Below are 27,084 nucleotides of genomic sequence, written 5' to 3' on the forward strand. Positions count from 1 at the left end.
AACACCCCACAGGCGGGTCCAAAGAGGATTTCAACGAAACCTGAAGCTTGGGAGGAGAGATTATGCTGCAGAAGTGGCCCGGGAGACCGTAAAATATGCACTCCTACAATCGCCAAAGAAGGAACTGGATTTGCTCCCTAGGGAGCAGGGTCATCCCTGGTCTCAGTAACGGCGTCTGAGGGGGGAGATGAATGCCTTGAAGATAGGTCACCCCCTCCTGTCTCAGCTCGGCCCTGCCGAGCCTCCCCGGCACCCTGGCAGTGCTTGCTCTCCCAAAATTCGGTGCCTTCTGGCAGGTCACTACTTAATGAAAACCAGGTTTAGGACAGATGCCTGTGGAAATGCCCCCAGAACAGCTGGCCCTTTGCTTGCACGAAGCAGCACCCGGGAGAGTAAAGGAGCAGGGTGGCCTTTCCAAGGGCGTTTGTGCTCCCCCTGCGCCCCTGCACCCCGGGAAGGAGGGCTGCCAGCAGCCTCTGCCCTGCAGGGTGCTGCTTTGGGATGGGGTGGTCTGTTCCAGGTCCTGTAACGCTGCGAGTAGAGCTGAATGCTGCTTTTGTTTTGGGTGGTTTGCTGGTTTCTGAGGCAACTGTATCTACAGAGGGAGGAGAGCCAGGAGATGGCTCATCCCATCCCATCCTGCAGGACTCAGTTGGGGATGCACTGACCCTCACAGCCCGCTGTGCTGGCGTGTGAGCACGGGTGCTGTAGGCGAAGGCTGCCCCACCAGCTCTCCTGCCCTTCCTACGAGCTCTTCTTGGAGGGGGCTTCGGTGCTACTAATTTAAATCTTTTGACATCCTGGTGAGAAAAATCAGAGCTGTGGTCTCCAGTTCACTTGTCTGGAGCCAGCAAAGGTGCAGACCTGGAAGGGGCCTGGAGAGGAGCGATGTGCTTTTCCCAGTCCTTCCAGGTGTTGCTGCCAAGGTCCTGCTGGCTCTTAGCAGGGTCCCGTAGCCGGGGTGCAGCCCTGGGCGTGGTGAGCATGATCCTCTCTGTGTCCCCCATCATATGACACCACATGCCCTCTTCAGCTGAGTCTGGAGGAGCGTGGTGGGGCAGTGGGTTTTGGGGCAGAGCTGGAGGAATCCCATACAGAGCTGCTCCGCTCCTCTCCTCCCTTTTTCACGCAGCGTGGCACAAGCCTTGGTCAGGGCCAAGCAGACGCAGCTGCAGGTACAGGGGCAGCCCGTGCGGTGGCCGGCTGCCCGACTCAGGGGTCTAGAGCCGGTCCTGGCAGCCTGTGAGTGACAAACTGCGGAATGGGCTGAAAGGGGCTGTCACCGAGCCAAGGAGAGCTGTGCCACTGCTGCTTGCGTGTCCGCTGGGGCTGCTGCCACCTTCTCGGCACAGCCCAAACTCCAGCCCCGCGGGGCTGCCTCCCACTCTCCGCTCCAGATGCAAACCCAGACTCCATCCATTAAGTGGCTGTGGGCTTGCACCAGTGTCTCCTGGTGCCCCAGCCCCTTCCCAGCGAGCCATCACCTGCCAGTGTTGGCTCTGGGACTTGTGTCCTCTGCCCTCTCCTCCCTGGGGATGGCTGCTTTTGCACGGGGTGAGCACTAGTGGAGCTGGGGCTCCTCTCTTCGAGGGAAGGTGGGTACGTCCGCTCTCGGGCAGCGCTACCCCGCAGCCCGCCTTCCTTGCTGGCTCACCCAGGAGCGAGTTGCCTTTTCACCCTCTCCCTTTTCTCTCCTGCAGGCACGTACCAGGGCCAGTTTACCAACGGCATGCGTCACGGCTACGGGGTGCGGCAGAGCGTGCCCTACGGCATGGCCTCTGTGGTCCGCTCCCCGCTGCGCACCTCCCTCTCCTCCCTGCGGAGCGAGCACAGCAATGGCACCCTGCCCCAGCAGGACTCCCCTGCCGCCAACCCCGAGAGCCTGCCCCTCTCGCCCACCATCACCCGCGGGGGCTTCGCCCTCAGCCTCTACGCGGAGGCGGAGGCCGGCAAGCCCAAGAAGGGGGGGCTCTTCCGCAGGGGCTCCTTGCTGGGGAAGCTGAAGAAGTCCGAGTCCAAGTCATCCCTGGCCAGCCAGAAGAGCCGCGTCAGCTTCCTCAAGAGCGAGAGCGGAATCAGCTCGGCCGCCAGCGACGCCACCTCCACCGTCAGCCTGGGTGAGGGTGCCGAGGGCGAGGAGTACCCTCCCTTTGAGTCCGACATCGATGCCACCACCACGGAGACCTACATGGGCGAGTGGAAGAACGACAAGCGCGCCGGCTTCGGCGTCAGCGAGCGCTCCAGCGGGCTGAAGTACGAGGGCGAGTGGCTGGACAACCTGCGGCACGGCTACGGCTGCACCACGCTGCCTGACGGCAAGAAGGAGGAGGGCAAGTACCGCCACAACGTCCTCGTCAAGGGCATGAAGAAGCGTGTGATACCCCTCAAGAGCGCCAAGATCCGGCAGAAGGTGGACAGGAGCGTGGAGGGGGCTCAGAGGGCCGCGGCCATCGCCCGGCAGAAGTCGGAGATCGCGGCATCCAGGTAGGCGCCCGGGGCTGCAACACGCAGGTCCCCATGGTGGTGGTGGTCCCCATCCCACGTGTCCCTCTGGAGCCGTGCTGCGTGCCTCCTCGCTGCGCGCCGGCGGTGAGGTCAAACGTGGCTCCCTGCAACTTCTGTTTAATTCTTTGTACTAAATGTTGGGAGAGCGGGGCCAAGGGTCCTCGTGGCAGCCCAAGGGTGTTCAGGACCTGTCCTCCCTCTCGCCTCCTCTCCTGTCCCCCTGCAGCCCTGCTCCAGGAGGGAGCTGCTGGACAGCAGGGCCTGGCATTGGCCCCAGTGCTCAGCAGGATGGGGAGCGGGAGCCACTGGGATGGGGAGCACCCTGGTGCCATGCCAGGCCACCGGAGCCGCTGGGTGTCATTGACGGGGCAGGATGAGAAGTAGCGTGGTTTGGCTATGGTAAATCCAGCAGGCTCGTGAGCAGCCAGCAGGACATGTCCCAGATGAATCGGGTCTGCAGCAGAGCATGGCTTGGCCCTGGAGACCCCAGTGTGGCTCTGTGGGGAGTTTATGGGATGCATTAGGGTTGTCGCTGAATTTTAGCAGCTTGGTGTGATGGGCTCTCTGGGAAGAACACTGCTCTGCTGGGATGCTGCGGAGCAGGAGGGAGGACCTACAGTGGATGCCAAACCGAGGAGGGGGCTGCCTCGGGGAGCCGTGTCTCCCCCCAGGACCCAGCTGCCCTCAGCCAGGTTTTGAGTGAGTGTTTCTGCCACGAAGGGAGGTGGTGGCCAGGGCGGTTGGCTGAGCCCACGGTGGGTGGCTGAGCCCAGTCCCACAGCACGCAGCCGCATCCCGTAGCCTGCAACGCTTTAGGATGCTGGGAAAGGAGGAACCGGGGAGGGCTCAGCTGGGTTTGTCCCCTTTGTCCCCCCAGCTTGTCCTGGCCAGACCCTGGGGGTGGGAAGGGGGCTGCAGCAGCCAGCAGTGGACGAGCGGCAGCGTGGCAGGGATGCGCCTGCAGGGGCGTGCGAGGGAGGAGCGTGCGAGGGGCTGTGGTGAGTGCGTGGCAGTCTCTCATTGCACTGGTGTCCCTTGTGCGGTGTCCCAGCCGTGTTGCCACTACACGTCCGGTATGTTGGGACCAGGCAGGTGGGCTCCGCTCAGAATTAGCTGCGATAGAAATTAGAAGGAAAGGAAAGTGCTAATTGCTCCATCGTCCCTCCTGGGATGGAGGAGGGAGGAGATAAAAGAGGGGTGCCGGGGTTTGCCTGGGAAGGGCAGGGGAAAACTTCCTTCTCCTGCTTGCGTCCCTGCCTGCGTCCGAGCTGTGCCGGCAGCGCGCTTCTCCTCCCACAGCATTCCTGCCCGTCTCGGAGCCAGCCTGGCAGAGACCAGAGATCAACAGGCAGGTTCGGAGCCTTCGCTCCTCTGCCCCTTTTCCTCGGGGGAACGTGGTTATGAAAGACTTCGAGGTTTCACCTCGCCTCTCCATCGAAACCTCGCCCTGCGCAGGCTTTGCTTAGCTGCTGGGCAGTGGCCGGGACTCCAGGGCTGTCCTGCCTTGCTCCTTTTTAGTGCTGTTTAATTATCAAAGTTACTTCATTACCAAGTAGCGATGGGAAATAATAGCGGCATGGAGGGTGCCTGTTCCCAAACCCCGTCCCTCCCCTCTGAGAAACCCTGGCTCTACGCTCCCGGCGGCTCTTTCTGCTCCAAAGTTTTGCGGGGAGCGTGATTGTTTTTTTTAGCAAAACCCAGTTGCCTCAGAGACCGGTGGAGAGAAGCCAGCGGGATTGCAAGTGAAACGCCGTGCAGGGCCAGCTAGGATAAAAATAACAGGCTGGGGCGGCATGGGGCCTGCCAGATCCTCCTGGCAGGGTAGGCTCAGCCCGACACCGGCTTCGCCATGCCCAGGAAAAGTGCGCGGCCGTGGTGCTACGTGCCCGTAAATAAGGAGGCTGGAGCTGCAAGAGCTGCTTCCCGAGAGCTTGGCCGGTTTACGCAAGCCTCTTTTTGTTATACATTATTTACACTTTGGATCAAAAGCGGCTCTGCAGTGTTTTCCATCAGGGGCTGGAATGCGCCCACTGCCCTGGCGGGGGACTGCATCCCTCCCAGTCCGGCTGGGGAATAATTTCCTATTAAGGAAACCTCGGAGCTGGAGGAAATAAGACGTTAGAGCCGTTTTCCTCCAGGGAGTCCTCCCCTAGCAGACCCTGTGATAGTGGGGCTGTCGGTAGGGGAGAACGCTGCTTTCCCCAGCCGTGCGATGCTCCCACTCCCGCTCCTGCGGCTGAGCTGGACCCGCTGCAAGAGGAGAATTCGGGCTTCTCCGTCCTGGACACTATAACTCACCGTTTCCAGCAGTGTTTATTCCTGGTGTGTGTTGCTCTGGACAGAGCTCTCTCTCTACCTGCTGCCTTTTGAACATCTGACTCGTGCTCTCCTCCCTCCTCCGCTCAGCTCAGCTTTGGGGTTGAGAGTAAATATAGATAATTTTGCCCCGAGAGGGTCCTTAAGTTAAACCCCAGCTCTGCCACCGACTTTCGCTTTGGCCTTGAACCTTGCCTCAGTTTCCACACCCAGGACAGAGAGGAATTGCAGACAGATTGTGAAAATCAATTATTATGGTTTATAAAAGGGCTGTGCTATCATTAGCGTTGCCCTAGCGTGTAACTGCACGGTGGAGTTTTCCAGATGGAGCATTTATATTTCTCCTGGGATGGCAGCATGTACCTTACCCAAAGAAATGCCTTTGAGGCTACACGAATCCTTTTTTGGGGGAAGATGTGACATATCTGTATGTGAGATTATTGCTAGGAACTAATTAGCAGGGCACAGCAGCCGGGCTGTGCAGACACCCGACTACGTCCACATACCTGTGCTGTTGTATATGGATGTTTGAGTTTCATCGCTTCTGGCACTTGGGGGAGCCCCTTGCAGGGCTAAACTATGGTGATATCCAGCCTTCTGCTGTCTGGGGGTGAAGCATCAGGAGAAGACCAGATTTCGCTCTTTTGCACCATAAAAGGCTCTTTAAAGCACAGAAATCCCGAGGCAAACCAGCCCAAGCGCTGGAAGCTGCCTGGGCCAGTTGCACCGCAGGAATCCCAAGCATGTGCCCGAGCTCTGGGGGCACGCGGGCAGGCAGCTACCGGCAGCGCGGCAGTGCCGATGGGTGCCCTGCCTGTGGTCTGCCTGCGGAGACGGGCAGGAGAGCGGTGACGGTCGCGGAGGATGGCCAGCCACAGTCAGCAAACCTTCCTCGTCCCACGCTCTGCTCCGAGGGCGTCCGAGGCCCCAGGCTGCTTTGCAGCTCCTGCCCTGCCTACCTGCTGGGTTTGGGTGTTCCAGCCAGCGCCGTGGGCAGCGCCAGCTCTTGCCTGCCCTGCTGCCTGTCCTGCCCGAGCAGCGCTGCCCTGGCCTCCTCCTCGGCTCCCTCCCGAATCCTCCCGGGTCGGCGATCCAGCTGCTTTCCCCGTTGTGCAAGCGGCTGAGGACAGAGCTGACATTGCCTCGCCACCTGCTGAGGGAACAGTGGGGGTTTTTAAATTCTTTTTTCATTATTTTAGTAAAAATGGTTTGCCATGGGGCCACGCTGCCCTGAACAGCCCACCCCAGCTCAGGCCCTGGGCAAAGCCCCTGGGTGCTGCCCAGACGTCGGGCAGAACCCCGGGGCGTGTCTGTCGGCAGCGCTGGGGATCAGCTAATGGGATGGAGCTAATGGAAGTTAAAGGATGGTGAATCCTCGCCCAGGCTGCTGTCACTCAGGAGAAATGTCATCTTGGTGAGCAGCCTCAGCGGCAGCCGGTGGAGATGGGTTTAATCCTGCCCAGGGGTAACCACAGGCAGACATGGGGGTTAACACGCGCCGTATGATGTCCGTTAGCAGCGCCCTGCACTGCCGGTGCCCTGGGACTTCCCAAGGGATTCCCATCGGAGCTGGAACACAGCTGTTCCCGCAATGCTAGGTAAAGGCACCCGCCGCGTCCCTCCAGCCTTCCTTTTCCCACCCTCTGCCGCGTCCAAGGGCTCCTTTGAAAAAAATGTTGGAGCGGATGGGAAAGGCGGTGAGGTCCTGGGATCACAGCTGGGATGTCGTCTCCCCGGTGCTTAAGTAGAGAAGCGGGCTCGAGGACAGCCAGCAGGTCTGTCCCCCGCCAGCCCCTGCGAGGAGGGGACAGCCGCCATCAAGCCACGAGCGAGCGAGTTAAAAGCGATTCCGAGCTGTGTAATGGCTGCCCTGGTGTTTTCTGGGCACGTGGGCTGGTGCCGAACAGGGTGCTCTGCGCCCCTGGGTGCTTGGGGAGCAGCAGCCCCTGGGGTGCTGCCTGTGCAGTACGTGCTCAGCTGACACGTGGGGACAGCGGTCCCGCTGAAGGCAGGCAGAAAGAGATTGGAAGCGGGCAGCTTTCACCTCTTTAGAATAAAATAAAATTGAGTTAAATAAAAAGCAAGAGGAAGGGCAGGACTGGCTGCAGGGGGAAACTTTGGTTTTTTGAAAGCTGTGTGCTCAGTAGCCAGGCAGCTCGTACAGGGGATTTCCTTCTCACTGGCACTTTTGGGGGACAAAATGAGTGTAAATACTGCAAATCCCACCTCCGTCCTACTGCACCAGTGTCTGCTGTGGTCTGCCTCTGCATGGGGTTGTGCTTCCCAGTGACTTGGACCGAAATCAATGGAAGGACTTGGCCGCGCGTCCCACAAGGCACGGGTCTGGCCACACTGAGATCGTCTGACGGGCCTATGTCCCGTTAGCAAAACCTCAGATGTATCTGCCAGATGCCACGGGATCAATAGGAAAGCAAGGCGCAAGAGCCAATAATGTCTGCTGTGCTTCACCAGTTTGTCTTCAGGTGCTGGCCCTGAAGTCCCTGTGCAGCTGGGGTGTTTTATGCCTGGAGAGTACAACCGAAAATGAATACATTTTGAATTTATTTTTGGTTTTGACGTAATATCTATAGAGGTCCTGCAATACTGCTGCTTGGATAGATATCTGTAAGAATTTCTAAACTACATTCTGAAATGTTAGGCATTAATTCCTGTTGATGTAGGGTTTACTGGGCTGCGTTAAAGCGTTGCAGAGCTGCAGTGAGCACTTGGCATCAGAAATCACGTTGCTGTGGCTTCCACGGCAGCGACATGTGGGCATCATTCACAGCGTGAGCTGTTGCCTGGTTTTGAAGCTTAAGTTGTTTTTCTGTCCGTACCCATGTCTTCAGGGCACATCTTAGCTCTCCCTTCAAATAACAAGAGTGCTTGACAGCTCCCGTATCGCTTTCCAAACCTCCCCTGCCCGGCCGCATTCCCGGCAGCGCTGCCGCTGTCTCCCTGCGCTCAGCATTTCCAGCCTGCGTGGCCAGGCGGCAGCGAGCGTCTCCTCGGGGAACGTGGGTGTATGGTGCAAATGACGTCCTGAAATCGCTGGAGTCAGCAGAGCCTCCTGACTAAATAAGGGCAGGCGGAGCAGAGCTTTATCAGCACTGCCTGAGCACGACAGCTGAGAGCCGAGGCCCGCGGCAGCCCACGCCGCTGGAGCTCGGCCGCGCGCTTCCATCGATAAGGTGCTTTATTTGGCGCGACTCTGCCCCGGCGAGCTCCTGCCCTCCCTCCACGGTGCTCTCGGGTTTACACCGCCGGCAGGGAAGGTGGGCAACCAAAGCGATGTCTTCCCGCTGCACCGCTTTGGTGAGGCATGGTCCAGGGCAGAGCTGGGCTGGCCCGGTGGCCGTGGTGGCCTCGGCCATCCCGGGGCTGACGGCATAGCTTGGCTTCCCCACGGCTGGGGAGTTCACACCTGGGATTTCTGGGTCTGTTGAACCCCTGTGCTCAGACTCAGGGTTTGCTCTGAAAGAGTTTTAGGATTTTTTTAAACACCCTCTGCTTTCTGCTTTTCTCGGGCTTTTAGCCAGCGGCACAGGTGTTAGACACACCGGTGCATTTCCAGACCTTTAGGTCTGAGGCCAGAGGGCAGGATGCTTCTGGCCACCCCGCCAGAGCGGGCAGCCGTGGTTCAAGGTGGTCCCTGCCAGGCGGGCTCCTTGCCTGGGAGAGCGGCTGATCCTCCTCTGCTGCCCCAGCTTCATGATCTCTTTGCTCCAGGGCCGCACACACCATGCGATGGATGGGTGCATAACGAGGAGGCAGCAGCGGGCAGGAGATGGGCAGAGCTTGTCCTGGCCCCGGGTGGGATACTGGCTGCAATTCACCTCCGAGCGGGACCTGCCAGGGAGAGGCACGAGAGTTGGGAGCAGCATTTCTGCAGCTGTGAGATCAGACACCGAAGAAGCTGCAGCCTGACCTCTCAGGAGGCTTAAAAAACATAGGTGGGTGCAGGTGAAGGGGGGGCAGGACTGCCCTGGCTTCGTTAAAATCCCCCGTGGGGTACGGGAGGGTGCCACGTCCCCAGTGGGGCTCGTGTTCAGCAAGGTGCCGCTGCACCTGGAGGCGGTTGAGTGGCAGGAGCCAAGGTCAGGGCCTTGATGGCCAGGTATTCTGGCTGCCCCATGGCCCCCACAGCAGGAATGAGCATTCTTCCGCTTCCCCAGGCAGGAACAAGCCAGCGTGCACATGGGCAGGGAGAAATGAAGGCAGCCGTGTGGCTCCTGCCATAGCTGGGTGCCAGGACACTGGTGCCAGGACACAGCGGCAATGGGACGCTCCTCGGTCCTGCTCTCCCAGCAGAGACGTTTCTCAGAGAGCTCAGTGTGTTTATAAAGAGGATAATCTTGTTTCATTCACTCTTGGTTAATAGGAACCCAGTCGCTGGCATCTATTTCCACACCAACCGAAGCCCAGGGCTGGGACTCTCCCACTTTCTGTGTGATGTTGGTGCCAGCACCACTCGCTCCTTCCCATGAAACTGGGCAAACAAAAACCTTTTCCCCTTGCAGCTCCTGGGCAGGCGTGACCTCCTCCGCGTGGCTTATCAGCACAAACCAAGGTCAGTGTCCAGGATAGCCATCCGTGGCGACGGTGAGGGGGAACCTGCCTGGCCCGCACCACCACGGTGAGGACCACGTTGGTTTGGGTTTCCCTCACAGCTCTTGGAGCGAGAACACCGCAGGCTGCCTAATGTCACGGTGTTGCGTTGTGACCGCACGTGGTTTGGTTAGGAGGAATGCTTCCACCCAAGCCTCCTCACACCTCGGATGGGGAGCTTGGGGACTTTGTGTCACTCGCCTCTTAGAGATGGGGACGCCCAGTTCCTGACCCAGAGCCAGGGCTTGGTCTCCGCAGCCTCGTGGTCTGGGCTGAACGGGGCTGGTTTGGCCTTGCTTGGGCTGGTTTTTTGGTTTTGCTGCCCCAGAGCAGCCGTCTCCAGCTCTGTAGAAGTATTGCTTGTTTCAAACTGCTGCCTGACCCTTCTATTGCCTCCCTCATCCCACCCCAAAAGACCTTGGGGCTCGCCCCTGCTTCTAGCTCACCCTTGCCGTGCTGGGCAGGGAGCAGGCTGCAGGCTTCGGGTGAGCCCCTCTCCGTTGTCCCATGTGGTGATGGGGACAGCGCGCCCCAGGACTCGGGTCCAGTGCCGGGATGAGACACCTGCCCCGGCTGCGGGACCCTCACGATGTGCGTCCCCCACTGTGGGACCCCCACATGTGTCCCCGCCGTGCGTGGGGCTCTGCGGGCTGGAGGGGTTCGGTGCTGTGGAACGGGCAATGGCGTGATGCCTTCACCCCTTCCGCTCAGCCCCTTCCCAGAGCGGCCTCATCCCCAGCCCAGGCTGGCCGCGGCTCCGGCACTGACACATTTTTGGCCCACCGTGCTTGTTACGCCGAGATGCGTTTTGACTCTGGAGGAGGGTGTGTGCGGCTTTATCTGTTTTCCACCCGCCTCACATGAATTTCCTTAGGCACTTTCATACCCTATTAGGGTAAGAGGAAGCATGCGCTTTCAGTAGCTCCAAGGAGAAAGCATCTGTTGGGCTGCAGACTGCTTTCGCCAGGGCTTCCTGGGCTTTTGGGGTTGGAGCAAGCGGGGCTGTGGCTTGCAGGGACCCCCTCGAGAGGAGCAGAGTTGGGATGGTCAGTCCGAGCGGTGGGTATGGCTCAGAGAGCTGGCCAGGCAGGGAAAGTGGAATTAATGGGCTGTTCAGTCTGCCCTTGAGGGAAATCCTTATCTCAACAGCTTACAAGCACAGAAAGGGAAGAATGAAGTGTGACTTTAATCTGCAAAATGACTGTGGAAAATGGTAGCTTCTCGTTCAATTGATCTGCTGCCGCGCCGAGAGGGAAGGCTTTGACTCCCATCCAAATGCTCGAAATCAGCCAGCAGGGAGCTGGGCTTTCAAATCATCTGATTCAATCAGGCTTCGTTCAGAGGTTATCGTCATTTCAGTGGAATGTGAAATAGGCTTATTTTGAAAACTAAAAAATATTTAAGTAAAATGTCCAATTTAAATATAAAGCCTGAGATACAGAAACCCTCCCTCCTCCTGGAGGAGGTGCATTTTTTTCAGCTTATCCTGGTGCCGAGCCAGAACCTGTTGCCTTTCTGAGTCCAAGATTTTGTCGTTTCGCTCCTGTGAGGCCTGCTGATCCTTCGGCGAGCGCCGGGAGGGACCCGGCATCCCACCTGCCTGGGCGCCCGCAGCAGCTTTGGGTGCAGGCGTGGGGAACGCGGGTGCCGCAGCCCGGCGGTGGGCTGGCAGCCCTGGCAGCTCCCCGCTCCCTCTCTTGTTTCTCCTGGACTTCAAATCTGTGAACGTCAACTCGAGAGACCTATAGGGCTGGGAGAAAAATGCTTCTGCGTTAAGTTTTGATGAATAATTCGTCTTCTGACCAAATGCAATATTTGAAGAAATCTGCCTGCTTTCATTGCCTCAAAACAAAAAAAATTCCTGCTTTTCTTTTTTGACTGGGAAAAAAAAATAACAAAACAGATACTGCAGTTCCTCGCTCTTTTGGTTTGGATCTGAATCTGAAATCTGAAAAACGCTCGAGTTAGAAGTTGCTAAAACTTCTCATTGAAAAAACCAACAATCTTATAGAGAAAACACACCACCTGACCCATTTTAGCATTGGTGGAGCTGGCAATTGGGTAAAACGCACTCAGCTTGTGGACGCCGTCTGTTTAGGCAGAGCTTGGGGCTGGGTACAAACTCCTGGGTCAGGCTGGGCTTCCTCGAAAAAAATAACTGCTGCAGCCCTGGTGTTTTCTTGGAAGTGGGAATTCATTCCCCTGGGCAGGGCAGGGAACAGCCCCTGCCCGCTCAGTGCAGGTACAGGCAGGGAGGCAGGAGCACGCGGGGGACGAAAGGCTGGAAGCCCCTGATTGCATATGTGCTGTGAGGATGTTTTGATGCACTTATCAGTGGGATAACCCGGCTGCTTTGATCTCGCAGCGGTAGCTAATTAAATGAGGGTCCCCAGAGCATTAGCTGAGCCCCTTTGGTACTGGTGTGGTGGAAGCTGGAATAAATCAGTGGCGTTTGTGCGTAGTCCCGCGGCTGTGCTGGGAGAGTCGCTCCTCCGGGCTCTGCTTGAGCTGCACCCAGGGCAGCAGGGAGGAGAGCGGACCTGAAAACCAGGGGGAAGAGGAGGGAGTCCAGTGGGCGGCTGCAAATCCCCCTTTTTTTCCCTTTTTCTCTCTGTGGATGCTGTCATGAGCTGCTCCCAGCCTGGCTGCGCTGGCAGGAGGGGCTCTGGCAGGGCGAGGAGCTGCCTGTCCTGCCCGTCTGGGGCCAGTGCAGTGGCCCCGGGGCCATGCTGCTGTACCGGTGGCCATGCTGCTGTACCGGTGGCCAGCAGCCCTTTGAGCCGGCAGGCCCCGGCTTGCACCACTCCATTTAGAGCCGGCTCTGGGCAGCTGCCGACCGGCATCCCAGGGCTGCAGGGGAAACGGAGAGCAGCTGCCGGCCGTGCTGGCCCCGCTGGCTCGTCGCAGTCCACGGGCTCCCCTGCGGGCTGGCACGGCCAAGCCCTGCCGGCTACCTGCCCACCCAGCCCCGCTCGGCTCGCCGGGCAATCAGGGCAGCGGAGATTAATTGAGCAAATCTCCTGTACGCAGGGCTGGGGTGTGTAGGTCGTCGTCTTATTGAAGACAGCTGCAGATCTGTCTGCTGTAAGATTAATATTACTTTAACTGTTCCGAAGGGAAGTATCCCGTGGTGAAAGATGCAAGTGGCTCTGAGCTATTTAGAGCTGAGGATAACATTTCGGTATTTTAAAAATTCACCAAGTAATCATAAAGGCTAATGCTTGCTGAGCTCATTAGGTGGCAGGGAGCTCTGCCAGGCCTGCGCTCCTGAAGCATGGCACGGAAAAGGATGCTTTTCTCCTGGCCGAATGGCCTGTTCGTGCCCTTTCTCTGGAAGGAAGGAGAAAAGGTCCAACTTACCCAGCTAAGTAGCCTGAGCACCTACAGGGTGCTGGTACCACGAGTGAAAAGCCTGGGGCATCAGCAGCTGGCTGCAAGGGAAGGGAGGCTGGAGGGCAGAGCTGCTCTGCAAGGTCAGGGTGGCTTCTCTTTTTGCATTTCTTTTACGGCGGTATGGAGGTGTTCTCTTTAGGAGGCAGTTTGTGTTGATTTGTGCTTAATTCACCGTTTAGATCACACCTTGCAGGTGCAGAGTCCATAATGTAAACCAGCAAAGACTCACGCACCCCGGGGTTATCGGAGTCTAAATTGAGTGGGTGCGTGCACACGAGTGATGGAGCGAAAGGAGGGTAAAGGAACAGCTGGCGCTCAGGGCAGGCCGCCCGTGGGGTGGGACACACGGATGGCTTTGAGTGTGGGCAGGGAAAGTGGCACAAGCGATGAACTGAAAAGGGAAATTCAGTCCCACGGGCTGGTTCCAGGCAAATGAGGGCAGCAGAGCTTTGCTGCTATCTGTGGGCACGTGGAGGGAGAGGCACAAAGGAGATGGATTGGGACTAAGCAGGAAGAAAAGGAGGCTCCAACTAGAGAGGTGACACAAGTCCAAAGACAATGTGGAAAACAGAGAAGCCAGAAAGTGCCTGTCCTGCTCAGGTCGTAGAATTAGAGAATGGCTTGGGTCGGAAGGGACCTTCAAAGGTCACCCAGTCCAGCCCCCAGCACAGGTCTGTGTTGGTCAGGTCTGCGTCCTTGCCCTTCGCGATGTGAACGCAGAAGGGACCACGCTGCCGTCAGCAGAAGCACTTCTGCAGCTTTCCCTGTGTCCCTTTTGAGGGCTGCAAACATTCCTGCCAAGACAAACCATTATCTTAAGTTTCTTCAGAAGGACAAAGTGATTCCTGCTAGATACTGGAGCAGGAATTTGGCTGGGGGTGGAAAAGCCACTTTCCAGGAGAGGGGAGTTTAGCAGAAGTATTCCTTCCTAGAGCCAACTGATGAATTTTATTTGCGTAATGACCTTTTTTGCAGCTTATTGTATTGAGAATGGCAAGAAAAAGGTGTTCAGCTGGTCCTTCCTCAGGGTTTGCTGAATCAGTGGGATGAGGGAGACCCTGGAGAAGGAAGGACGGTGCTGGACGGGGCTGTCTTTCCCTTAATAAGCAAATGTGCAATAGCTTGGGCAGAGAGCTGAGCTCTTCCCCTGTTTCTAGCCGCAAGGTCATCGCCGCACCTGCAGGCACCCCAGCCCTCTCTGGTATTTGCAGTATTCTCTGCTAATTCCAATCTCATTTACAGTCTAATCCAACGTGGATGTGCAAAACTGCATAAACTGTCCAAAGAGACGGGCGTGCGGGTTTGGGTTTGGGTCTCACCTGTTAGCGTGGCGCTCAGCGGCGGCTCGGGTATCCACAGGGGATTTTGGCAGCAGTCAGAGGAATGGTTCGGGCAGCGTTTCTGGGAGAGGGCCAGGAAGGACAGGAGCGCTGCTCTGTCCTGCACTAGTACAAAAACAATTAGAGCATTAGAGCCGTGCCAGAGGAGCAAATAAAACAGCAGATGCATTTAACCCTCCCTCGCCAACCCGTCCAGCTGGGGTATGAAGCCTCCCTGCCCGGGGCTGCTCCGGAGCTGCCGCCGCGACCCAGCGGCAGCGGGGCTGGGACAGGGGCTGCAGCCATTGCCCAGAATTCCAAAGAATTCACCGGAGCTATTTTTAACGGCGCTGCCTGGGGAGATGGCTCAGGGTGAAACTGGGAAGCGCTCACCCGGGCGGTGCTGCCTCGCTGGGGCCGGGGAGCACCGGCGTTGCTTTGTAGAGTCCCCTCTTTGTGTTTATTGCTCCCAGTTGGACATGTTCAATGTTCGTGGCTCATTTTCCAGCGCTGCCTTGGAAAGGGGCTTTTGAATTCTGCTGCTGGGTGCTATAAAATCCGTGGGCCATTTCAGTTTCAGCCTGACCTCCTCCATCTCCAGACTTTCTCCTCTGCTGTTTTTTGCACGGGCTGCTTTCTGCAGAGGTGCTGGCAGCTGACAGCACAACCAGCAGTAAATAAAAAAGCATGGCCCTGATTCAAGTGCTGCCTGAAAAGTATCAAATTTATCTGCATATAATAAAAGGACAGCATTTTCCTTTTTGCAAAAGCTGATTTCTATTTTTTGAGCAGATCTTAACATTGGAAGAAATTTTTCCTCTTAGATGTTTCATGTCTAAGGTTTGAAGATCACCTCCCTGCCTCCCTCAAACTGCCTCAGCTTTTTGTTTGGAACTAGTGGGCCCAGCAGACCCCGGCCGTGGGCTGGGAGAGGCTTTTGAGCAGCGGGTTGTATGCGCGGGGCTCTCCCAGGGCCGCTGGTATTTGTCTCCTGCTTTGCCGCTGGGGCCAAGTTTTTCTCTGCGTTGAGCTCACAGGCACTGCCAGCTGTGCAGATAAATAATAAATTCAGAAATACTCTAGGCAAGTTAGGTGGTGGTGTTGTGGCTGGGCCCTTTCCTCCAGGCTGTGCTTTGTCAGGGTGTTACTAAACCCTCAGCGTGGCTTTTTGGAGGGCTGCGAGCAGCAGCGCCTTCCCTTCGTGCCCCAGGGATGCGCGGCACAGCCAGGGGAGATGTACTTAAAACACCAGGCTGTGCCTCCATAAGCCAGATATTCATCACCCGGCTGCTGCTGTAATAAATGACCTCAGCGACGGAAGGAGACGGGCAGAGCTGCCACGCAGCTCGCATCCCCAGGGCAGCGGGGGATCCCAAAGCCCTGCCGCTCAGCTTGCTGTCACAACTCCGTGTGTGGAGCTCGGGAGCTGCCCCGTGGTCCCCCTCAGTGCCCAGGAGGGCTCCTTGTAGAGCCCTGCTAGCCTTGGGGCCACGGTGGCTCGCAGCGATGGCTCAGCCCAGCTGCCTCAGCTCCTCAGCACCCACAGCGTCCTCACCGCAGCCTCTGCAAGCCAAGCTGGGGTCTTTCTGGCCACACCATCTCTTTACCCACAGGAACTGCAGTGCTCAATAGCCAGGTAGCATCCAGCAGCTTCTCTGGAGGAAAGGAAATCTCCAGCAGGAGAAGAGCGTAACTGGGAGCTGCCTTGTCACCTCCGACACCCCCAGGCTGTTCCCTTGCGTTGGCCCCAGATGCTGGGGGAGAGCCGAGCACGCGGGAGCCATCTGCACCCATTTGGTAACACATCGGCATGAGTCTGGCTCTGTCCTTACTAGCGGAGGGAGCAGACCCTGCATCCAGTCCACTTCTAGACTACTTTTTTGGAAGTCACCTTTAGGAAAGCATCCACCTGCTTGCCAGGAGCTGCCTGCTGCTCCCCCAGCTGGGGCCAGCTGGCTGGGAAGTGGCTGGGATAGCCTCTGCCTGGCTCAGCCAGCAGCTGAAAGGGAGGATTTTCTCTCTGTATGGTGAATCCCGTCCTCCGAGAGCAGCAGGACAGAGCCAGGGCTCGGAGCATGTCCTGCCGGGGTGAAGAGCTGGATCCTCACTTTGCAAACTTCTTCCCGGCGCCGGGCAGGCTGTGTGCCCCACGTGCAGCACACCCAGCCCGCTCTGATCCCCCAGACGTGGAGAGCACAGAAACATCCCCCCTTGGCCCCTGCCAGATTATAGTGGAATTAATCACACTGATTATATGCTACCAAAAAAGGAGGTGCTTTCTCTGGTCAGAGCTGCCTCAGACCTCCTGCTTGTGAGCAACGGCTTAAAATGTCTGTTTTCTGCCTCATCATGGCTTGCCTCTGGGTTTTTCAGGAGCGGTAATAATTTTGGATAAAAAGGCCAAGAATGAGAGCAATCCCAGGCAGCTCAGCCTGCAGAGAAAGCGGGGAGATAACGCAGGAGTGTGGGCAGGGAGGTGAACCGTGGCTCCAGCGGAGCGGGATGTCATCCTGGGGAGAGACGGGCTGAGCCACAGCAGCTCCGCACCCTCTTCTCTATCGCAGGGCCCTGAACAGTGTTTTCGGCTCCCCGTCAAGTCACACCGTTGCCTGTATCAGCTGGCATTAATGCCCTACGTTTAGTTCTTTTCCCTGCAGCTATTCATGTTCACTGCAGGGATGAGAACTGCGTCTTTCCTCATTTTTTTGTCCTAAAACATGGCCAGATACCAACCCGAGTCTGAAAAGGGCTCATCAGCCACCCTAAGACCACATTAAAGGTTGTCATTCGTAGTGAATTGGTGTTTGAGGGCTGCTAACCGCTTATCTAACTATCCACACAAAAATATGTGGTTTTGCATGTGCAGCCAGCATACGCTCCATTACGTGCAGCAGGGGAGATACGGGGAGCCTCGGGAAAGACGATAGTGAGAGCATGGGGAAAGCAGCTCTCCGCAAGTCCCGAGTGGAACAAAGCAGCTGAGTGTACGGTGCTTTACCCTTCCTTCTTTTTGAGGTGTGATTTTGCTGTTTGAAGTCAGCTCCTTCCCAGACTGCGAGCAGCTGGGCTGTAAAGCCAGCCCTGCTTTTAGCATCAAGATCAGAGAGCCCCGAGTGCGAGGCATGCGAGGAATATGACAGCCGGCCAGCGAAATAACTCTGGTAGCCCTATAGCCCTCTGAAGCGAGGAGGAGATGCGCTGGGAAGGAGCGGAGAGGACTCGGGGAGCCAAGCTGAGAGGGAGGCAATAGCTCTGCCTTTCCTAGCACCGGTGAGAGCAGCCCCGCGGGCTGCGGCGAGTAAAGGAGCCCCTTGGACAACGCGTGTGAGAGCTATGGGAGAGACATTTGGGGTAAAGCGTGCCTGGCAGGGGCACGCTGCCTCTGGCGAGGTGCAGCAGCTCAGGGCTGGTGACAGCACAGCGGTGTTCAGCCTTCACGTTCTTGTCCCCTTCTGCTCCAACAATGCCTGTGGTCATGCTTTGGGCATTCCTCTGAGCTAGGTTTTCAGTGCTTCGCAGCATGGCGGCAAGCCCGTTTTGCAGCACCTGCTGCCTCGCTGCAACACATGAACATGCTCACGTTTGCAAATACACCTGCCCTGTTCCCTTCCATGCCTACATGCAACCCTCACACCGTAGCCTTTAAGCATCTGTGCCCCTCACTTGTTGGAAATCTGGGCCTTTCTCCTCACGCGTGGGGTTTTTGGGTCCAGTGGGCAAGCGCCGAGTGCTGTTATGCCAGATGGGCTGATTTGATTTTGTCGCTGGACAGGGTCCGCTGCTCGAGCTGGGACAGCCTTGGCTCGGACGGTGCTCACTGTTGTGCCCTCTTCTCTCCGCAGGACGGCTCATGCCAAAGCCAAGGCCGAAGGGTCTGAGCAGGCAGCTCAGGCAGCTAACAACGAATCGGGCATAGCCAGAATGATGGCCAGGGAGCTCTCCCCGGACTTCTACCAGCCAGGTAGGACCAGAGGCATCTTCTAAGAGGGATTTTGCAGTTTCCTTGGGGAATCTGTTCAAATGCTTCACCCGCTTTATAACTCCACAAGTTGCTCTCCTGTCTACCCTAAATCCTCTTTCACGCATGTTGAGCCAGCCCCCTGCCCTGGAGGATTTGCTGTCCTCCTTACGCCGCTGTTTTACCTGCTGGAATATCTTACCGTAGCCTGGAGGAAAAACCCACAGTCCCTCACCTTCCCCTCGTGTTTCTTTACTGGCTGAAGCACTCCCAGTGCCAGGCAGGGCAGGCAGCAAGCTCGGGTCTATTTGCAGCGCTCCTGCAGATATATCCCTCCTGGCTTTTTCTTGGAACAGCTTTGCACGTTGACTCCCAAGGCCGTGTCCTGTGGGCCCCCACACCGCACCAGGGGACGATCAGACTCGGCTAATTAGGGGCTGTAATACCCTACAAGAAAGTTGCTAATGCAAAATACCACTTCCCTGATTCCTTATTTATTTGTTAGCATCACTGCTGATTATTTGGCTGGGAAGACACTTGGGAGGTTCCTTCTGTGAGACCAAGCACCGAGGATTAGTAGATAGGAAGTGTAATATTAGAAGCAGCACTGTGAATGACATTACCTTTCCCTAGACCACGTTAGCTAGAGATATGTTCTTCCTGGAAAGCTTTCCTTTCCAGAGAGGGAAGGTAATAACGGAGCAGAAAGCAAGGATCCAAGTGCCTACATTTTTATCCTTTCTATCTTATTATCCGGAACAAGTGCCCAGTGGCTGCTGAGGCAGGATCACAAGGGACCATCACAGCAGCGAAACTGGGGATAGAAACCAAAGGTTGACTCCTGCTCAGCAGAACCTGCCGCCTGCTCCTGCTCTGATTTCGGTGTCTCTGGTACTCCACCCCGGCAGCGGGAAAGGGGAACGGCTCACACCCAGCGCTTGGCTGGGGAGAGTCATGCTGGCAGATTTGCCTGAATTCCCTGTACTCCCACCTTGCCCTGCACCTACCAGCTGGGGAGATGCCGTGCTGGAGGGCTGCCCGCTCCTCCCCACCGCCCGCGATGCCCGTCGGAGCTGGCTTTGGGTGGGGAAACACCACAATGCCCGGGCACGGGCGTGAGCCAGCGCATGGCACTTCATTTAACAATAGCTAACCCTCGCTTGATCCTGACATAAGCCCCCCAGCTGCCACTCACAGCTCCACATTCACCCTTTGCACACTGGGGTATTTATAGCACAGAGGCAAAGGAAACTGGAATTCCTGATGGGAGGTTTTTGACATCTAGCTAGATTATTTTTTTCCACCCATGGCAATTGAATGAGACAGTTGAAATGGTCTCTGCAAAATGCCTGAAGCAGCCTGGCCTCCGCTCCTGGCTCCTCGGGTGCTGAATCCCCTCACTGCTTTTATGCAGGGCTTCGCTTGGGTCCTGGCCTCTCTCAGTGGCCTTGTGAGCCACTGATGCATGTTTTTCTTCTGTGATTCTTTTACATCTCTAAATTCCCTATGTGCACAACAAGGGGAAATGTCTCTTCTTGCATGGCTGCACCGTCCAGGAGCAAACAGACAGAAGTCCACCCTTGGATCTTGCTAGGACTTGGAGCTGCTGATCACAGAGCCAGGAGAGCCTGGCAGCGTTCGGCAGCTGCGCTCCCCCATGCTCTCCGGGCAGAGAGGCCCTGCTATGGCACAGGGCAATCCTGCTCAGCAAGCCTCATATCTCCAATAATTATTGAGCCCGGGGTTTCATTTAGGATATCAATCTGAATAGCTTAGAGGAGAGGGTTGTAAGCCAAAGCCCTTGCTGAAATGTTGTGCTGGGAGGTGAGGAGGATCGGAGCTGCGCGGTGCCCTCCAGGCAGCTGGGGTTTTCTGGTGTGAATTATTCAGGAGGAGAAGAAAGCAGCAGGAGAGAGCAAGGAGCCTGGAGCTGCGGGCAGCCTATTTTGAGGAGTCTGAACAACTGTTGAAATGGCTTCCAAATCATCCACTTGCAGCCAGAAATAAATGGCCCTGAATGGGTCACCTGCTGATTGACAGGAGTGTGCAGGCAGGGCAGAGCAGCTAAAACCAGTGCCCTCTTTCTCCCCGCTGCCCCCTCCGAGCGCAGGCATTGCCTGCGTGGGCAGGAGGTAGCAGCATGCAAACCACACCGCTGATTTATTAGAGGGAAAGGAGCACCGGTCCCGATTTCCCGACCAGGCTCAAGTCTGCATCAGTCCTTGGGGTGGAGGAGATGAGGGGAGGAACCGCGAGGCAGCTGGGAACGGCACGGCTCCAGGGTCTGGGCTGTTCAGGAGCACAGAGCAAGCCCTGAACCTCTGCACCCCTCAGCATCACTTGAATTCAGCAGAAGGAGGCCAAAGCCACTTTCAAAAGCAGATGCTTTACTTTAAAACAAGCTGCTTTGTGACCTCGCGCTGCTCCTAAGGAGCGTGCTCTTCTCGTTCTCGCTTGCTCTAAGCATCACGGCGGCGTGCGGGGACCCCTGTCCCAGCGCGGGTCCCGGCGTGCAGAGCACTGTGCAGGGTTGTTATTCCAAAAGATGTTCCCAGTTGTTCAGTGGTGGATTTTGCTCAGCCAGCCGCCCAGCACGATGGATATCTTCAGTGTCAGGCTCTGGCTGACTTCCCCAGACCCTAGCTGGGCTGCAATTTGCATTGCAGACATGGCCTAGAGTTAACAAGAAGTAAAGATTTAATGATAGGTGAATAATTGAAGCGAGGGCAACGTTGCTAAGAGCTGACAAGTTAGTGTGGGAGATGAGGCCAGAACGAAAGCCGAAGCCCTGAGTCTCCTCGTGTGCTGGTGCCAGGGTAATTTTGCTGCTGTTGTGGGGCTCCGTGCAGGGAGGAGGGCTCTGAAGCTGCCAGCCCTCCTCCCTGCATGAGGAACGTGTTTTTCCCGTCATGAGGGATGACAGGTAGATCATTTGTGGATACCTGCCTTTCCGGAGGAGACTGGGCATCCCCCGTGTCACTTGTGAAGTTGCCACACTATTAGACACCAAAGAAGCCACATGGAAGAGTTTCTCAGCCATTAAAAAAAAAAAAAAAACAGAAACTTGGATGGGAGCTGGATCCTCTTTAGCCCCAGGATAACCCATCTGTGTGACCGCAGAAAGCTGGGCTGCAGATTTGACCTGTTTCTTTACCTTCATCTGGAGCTCCCCGCCTGCTCCCCCAGCTCTCCCCAGCTGGACAGGACGAGGTGGGGCTCGGAGCCTCCGGCCGCTGCTGGAGGGAATCCCTCCTGGAAGCAGGGTCTGGTGTAGGAGCACCTCCTCTCCCAGCCTCCAGCCTGGACACTCTCGCAGTCATCCCCAAACCCGTCGGGGCTGGGAACAGGGCTGTCAAAGGCGCGCTGGTGGCATGGCGCTGGGGTGGCCTGCTGTCCCTCTCGCCCCCGGGGCAGCTCCTCATGCCAACCCCTCTCTCCGCAGGCCCCGAGTACCAGAAGCGGAAGCTGATGCAGGAGATCATGGAGAACACGGAGCATGCCGTCAACATGGAGGAGGAGACGCCGCGGCCCGAGGGCGCCCCGCCGCCCCCCACACCCCCCGAGAGCCCCCAGCTCCACGAGCAGGATGAGGCCCGCCGCCGCGCCAGCCCGGCCCCCAGCCCCGCCGCCACCCCTCCCGAGGCCAAGCGGGCCAAGGCGGCCCCTCGCCAGGACGGCACCCTCCGTCCGGGCAGCTGGGCCGAGGCGGGCGGCCGGGCGGGCGGCAGGAGCCCCGCGCCCCCCGAGGGTGATGGCCAGCCGGCCTCGCGGGGCCGGGGGTGTCCCGCTGAGCAGATGGAGATCGGGCCGCTGCAGAGGATGGCGCGCGAGCCCGACGTCGAGCTCTTCAAGGGCTACCACAGCTACGCCGTCAGGACCTCCCCGGTCTCCCCCACGGTGGACTATGAGGAGGAGCCGCTCCCCGAGCCCGAGCCGCCCTCCCCTGAGCCCCGGGGGGACCCCCAGCGCCGGGGGGGCACCCCTGCCCCGCCACAGGAGCGGGAGGAGAAGCCGGCGGCCAGGGCAGAGGCCAAGCCGGAGCCGCCCCGGCCGAAGGAGCCGAGGCATCGCCCCAGCCCCGAGCACAGGGCCACGGGCCGGGCTGAGCCTGCTGCCGACAGGAAGACTGAGGCCAGGGCGCTGGGGCGGACGGAGCCCAAGGCGGGGGCCAAGCGGGGCCCGGCCCCGGCAGTGGCGGTGGCGGCAGCGCAGGAGGCGGAGGAGTGCGAAGAGGTGACGTGGGGGCAGGCCAGGAGGCAGCCCTGGGAGCCATCTTTGCTTTTTCCTTATTTTGGTTGATTGGTCCCCAGGAGGTCAGAAAGGGCCCCGAGGGGTGCAGAGCCCCTGGCCTCGGGCTGCAGCGGGCCCCGAGCGGTGCCCAGAGGCTCCTTGCGGGTTCCCAGAGCTTGCTGGAGGAGGGTCTGTCTTGTTTTCCCTCTCCCGCCGCCTCCCCAGCCCGCCCTGCCCCGGCTGCTGCGGCTGGCGTTCATAACCCTGGTATTTTAACTTCCCCTCTGCACCGGGGTAGATAGCTTTCAGACATGTCCCTATTTCAGAATCCAAGGAAAACAGGCATTTGCTGATTCATTTTTTACACTTTTCTCCCCTTCTTTTCCCACCCTTTTACCAGCAAACAGGGATCTGGGAAGTTGGGGCGATAATGTCGGACAGGGAAGAAAAAGCTGAGCAGGGTTTCTTTTTTACCTGTTACTTTTACTCTTTTGCAGTAGGGGCACCTCATGAGCCGAACTGCGGTATCAAATCACCAGCTGATTTCCCAGCTTTAAAATACAGAAATTCAACTTTGCTGTTAGCAAATACGGCTGTAAAACTAGACGTTTTATTAGCCCACGTCTTCTCATCTTGCAGCCCTTTGGACGTGAATGGTTCTGGCGCGACTTTAGAAAAGCACAGCTTGGAAATATTTTGGTCTGAAATTAGAGCAATCTCATACGGATGTGTTCGTTCATCTTAAAAATGGCAACTTTACAAACGTGGGCGCTGTGGGTGGAGAAAGGAGTCGGGAGGAGCAGCTTGACATGGGCTCGGCAGTTTGTGGGCCTGTGGTCAGGGTCGCCTTTAATCTGCTTTCGCCTCAGAAGAAGCCTGATCTAGCCTCCTTAGCAGGAGTTTGCAGGGGAGAAATAGGAATAGGGATTGATAGATACTCAACTAGTTTGAAATTCAGGCTGGTTGTTAAGTGCCAGATTTGTGTGTGTCGGGAGGGGGTGATTCTGGTGGTTTTGAACAGCAGAAGCAAGCTGTATCTGTCTCCTCACCCGGAATTGCAGTGTATAATACTCTGTTTTGGGTTTTCCTTCAGGGACCTAACACAATCGTGATCTGCATGGTCATCTTATTGAACATTGGTCTGGCCATCCTGTTTGTACATTTTTTGACATGATGTGCCCCTCGGACAAGGTAAGACGAGCAATGAGATTTTAGCCTCAATTTGTAGGGCTTCACTGTGGACGGTTTAGGGTTGACTGGCTTTATTGCCAACGCAAATCATTCACTGATGGAGGCCCTGGTGATGGAAATGCATGGGCATTTATTCAATAGATCCAATTGCTTTGCCTTGAGCCTTGAGATTCTCAGTAACCCCTTGTCCGTTCAAAGACTGATTTGTGGAGTAATTTCAGTGGATCATTCTCTTTTTCATAATATCATTCTCCCAAAGTTAAAAAATGGAACTGTGTTGATTGGATGCAATCCCACAGTATAGTTTTGCCTTCCTGGTTGGATGGACATGATTCATGGAGACTTGCAGTGCAAGAATATGTGATGTTAAATTTGAAATTTGTTTCCTGCAAATAAGCTGCAAGAAACACTTTGAATTTGCTGTTCCGTGGCCGCTTGCTGCCAGGAATTCATGCGTTGCAGTGTTTCTTGGCACTCAGCCCAGCAAGAGGCAGGAACACAAAGAAAATGTGAAACTCTGAAATTTGCAGCTCTAATTGCACCAGCGCTAGTTCCACTGCTGCTGTTACGAAGTTGTGTTCCCAAAGGTAAATACGAGCCGAGATGAGTATCTGGCTACGGTTAAACCGGAGCTCGCTCAGGTCTTCCACTTGAATTGGGATGAGGGTTTGCGTTTGGATTTGGTGGCAATAAAATCTTGTGAGGTTACTTGTGCCTGCGGGGTTCCTGCACATAGGAACGTGTCATGGGTTTGCACAAGATTTCTGTTGCCTTGGGCTCAAATATTGCAAAAAAAAAAAAAAAACATCAAGGCTGAACCTGACCGTTGGACCTCCCGTGAACATAATGTGAGAGGCTCCTCCCAAGCCCCCGTGAGGGTATCGGGCTGCCTTCCCGGGGCCTCCTGGGGATAAAACTGCTCCGCTGGGCACTGCTTTCTGTCGTGTTATTAGTCCCCACGCAGCCCGCACAGGCGAAAGCCGCGATGACGTGTTGGTCGTGCATTTCGCTCCCCCTTGACTCTCCTGTTCATCTCTGTCTGGGACAGGCGTTGCTGCTGATGGAGACCACAGACCTTGGCAGGGATTAAATCTCAGCCACCTGGAAACACCTCAGAGGAGGACTTGAGATCCCAAGGTTGCACTACGAACATGAACCTTAAACAAAAGCGCCTGAAGATCCGTTCAGTCTCCCTGCCCCCAGGCTGTGGCTGGCCCCTGCAATCTACCAAGGAAAAGCCAGGGTTTCTGCAATTCAGCCTCCTTCTCTTCTTTGTATGAAATAGCAGTTGCCTTAAATTGTTCTCACCAAAGCCATCAACTGTCCTGTCATGCCAGGGATGAGGGGTTTGTCTGTAGCTGTAGGAAAACGAGTGAGAAGGTCTCATCCGTGCACACTGATGTGTTTTGTCACTCCCTTGGTTGACTCAGTGTCAGAGATTTCCCAAAGAATACCATCCATGCTGTGGAGATGAAGCAATACGCAGCAACCAAAATGACTCATGAGAGCCGTGCCACGGCTAGGGGTGGACAACATCGCCCTCCGTGCTCGGCCGTCATCCAAAGGGACGCACAAAAAGTCTTTCCTTTCCCCGTTGCCTGGAGTCGTTTTCCGCGTATGGAGGACCGAGAGGGGGAGCAAGTTGAAACTGGGCTTGTTGAAGTGTAACCAGAGTCCTGCCCATGCCTGCCGAAGCGCCAGGGACTGGGGCCATGGGCTGGGGTGCGAGGGACTGGCTGCTCCGAGGCTGTTCGTGCGTGCAGGGGTGCTGCGGGTGGAGGTGGTGCCCATTTCGGGACCAGGCGCCGTCCGAGCGCTCTCCTGCCACCAGCAACGCTCCGTGCAGAAGTGTCTTGCAGCGGGTGACTTCCCGCTGTAACAGGAAAGGAAACAGGTGTGCTGAATTTGTCCCTTTACCCCTTTTTTCTATGAAAACGGTGCGAGTTACAATGAAAAGGAGGTACTTACTGAAAAATACCTCCATACGCCCGCAGGTTCCTCCCCTCCGTGCGCCGGGCTGCAGGGGGGTCCTGTGCTCTTTCGTTGCAACAGCGTGAACGCTTTCCAGCCAGGGGATGCAGAGTGGCTGTCGTGGGAGAGGTTACGTTATTCCCGAAAGGAAAAAGGTGCAGAGACCTGAGTGACTCCAGTGTATTTGGGTGTTAGGCTCAAAAATACGCAGCAGCCAGACTTTCAGCAGTGATAGAGTACAGAGGGGCAATTCTAGCTGTTGTTCTCGTGTGCGAGGCTTAGAGGCCTGGGCAGTTTGCACCGAATATTCCCAAAGCTGCGCCTTTGGAAGATGGTTCCACCGTGATCTGCTCTGATCCTCAGCAGTGCGAGCTTAGAAAGTCGGCACAGATGAAGTTACGGTTTAGTGTGAGGCTGAGTGCTTGGATATGTTTCTTCCCTCTTTTAAGAGCAACATGCATTTTCTATCCCTTTTTAAGACAATTGGAAATGTTATTTGTAGTCGGTTGTGCACCTCTGTGTATCCTGAAGTCCCACCGCACAGGACTGGGTGGGAAAACCTGAGGGACTGGAAAGAATGGGGAAATGATGGCTAAGGAAAAAAACAGATGCCCAGTCTGCTGCAAAGGTCAATCTGAACGGATTTCAGAGGTGGGGTGGCAGACAGGCAGGGATTTACACTGACTGGAGACACAGGGCAAAACCTGCCTGATTTATCTGCTCTGATTATGGCATAAGAAAGTGAGAATAATTCAGTACTTTTCTTTGTGAACCAAGTTTCTTTTTTAACCTTATTCAGCTCAGGAACATTGCCACAGTAGCAAATACGTGGTGTTAACTGTGGGAGAAGTGAATGTGATCCCTTCCTAAAAGCCACGTGGCTGTACCAGTCCTGAGAACGCTGTGCAGCATCATCTACACTTCCACAGAGCATAGTTTAGTAGCAATTTGCTTCTTTCTTTTTTTCTTTTCTTAAGTATAAATGTATTGCAAACCCCAGGCTCTGCTGCCTTGGATGTTTTATCTTCATTTGCTGGCATTCACTTGCCAGCTCTGCAGTTTCAATAAGCCAACTGCTTTTATTAACCACCAAGACAATTTCCGTTGAGAGACCTGAGGGGCTTTTATTTATCACGAAGCACAAAAATGGATCTTTTTCAACAGTGCTAAGGTAATTCCCCCCCCCCGCCCCAATTTTTTATGCATGTGATGTGCACTCGGTAATGTGCTTTCCTCCTAGTAACCTTCTGAGAAAAATAGGTAGATTTGCTTTTATGTGACGTATAAATATATCCATATTGCGCTGAGATATGGATATATGTACGTATATATATATAGCCCCTTAGGGATTTCGTTTTCTTAGATGCAAAATAACAGATTTACCTCAAACTGCATGCTTTCAAAACCGACTAGGGTATTGTGTCGTACTTTTCAGGTCTTACAAAGATGCAGATACATTTCACTCTTCACACAAAAATACCGTCGTCACAGATTTTGCAAGCTGTTTACTACAATCTGCGTACTACTGTCCGGAGTTTTCTGTCGGTTGTTCTGCTGGATTACGTGCAATAATAAACAGTTATCTGCTCACTG

General features: G+C 56.1%; 1 protein-coding gene across 1 annotated transcript in view; it reads left to right on the forward strand.

Moving 5' to 3' along the window:
• The window catches only part of JPH2 (junctophilin 2), a 33,744-nt gene extending 6,660 nt beyond the window's left edge, over positions 1-27,084 (forward strand). Inside the window, exons 2-6 of the mRNA XM_087750262.1 lie at positions 1,701-2,484; positions 17,984-18,102; positions 21,542-22,332; positions 23,423-23,520; positions 24,569-27,084. Of these exons, the coding sequence (XP_087606388.1) occupies positions 1,701-2,484; positions 17,984-18,102; positions 21,542-22,332; positions 23,423-23,503 (1,775 nt within the window). The 3' untranslated portion in view covers positions 23,504-23,520; positions 24,569-27,084. The remainder of the gene's footprint in view (positions 1-1,700; positions 2,485-17,983; positions 18,103-21,541; positions 22,333-23,422; positions 23,521-24,568) is intronic.

The sequence above is a fragment of the Nipponia nippon genome, unplaced genomic scaffold (assembly GCF_047370975.1).
Source record: "Nipponia nippon isolate SJK-2023a ecotype South Korea unplaced genomic scaffold, ASM4737097v1 scaffold_13, whole genome shotgun sequence".
NCBI classification, from domain to species: Eukaryota; Metazoa; Chordata; class Aves; order Pelecaniformes; family Threskiornithidae; genus Nipponia; species Nipponia nippon.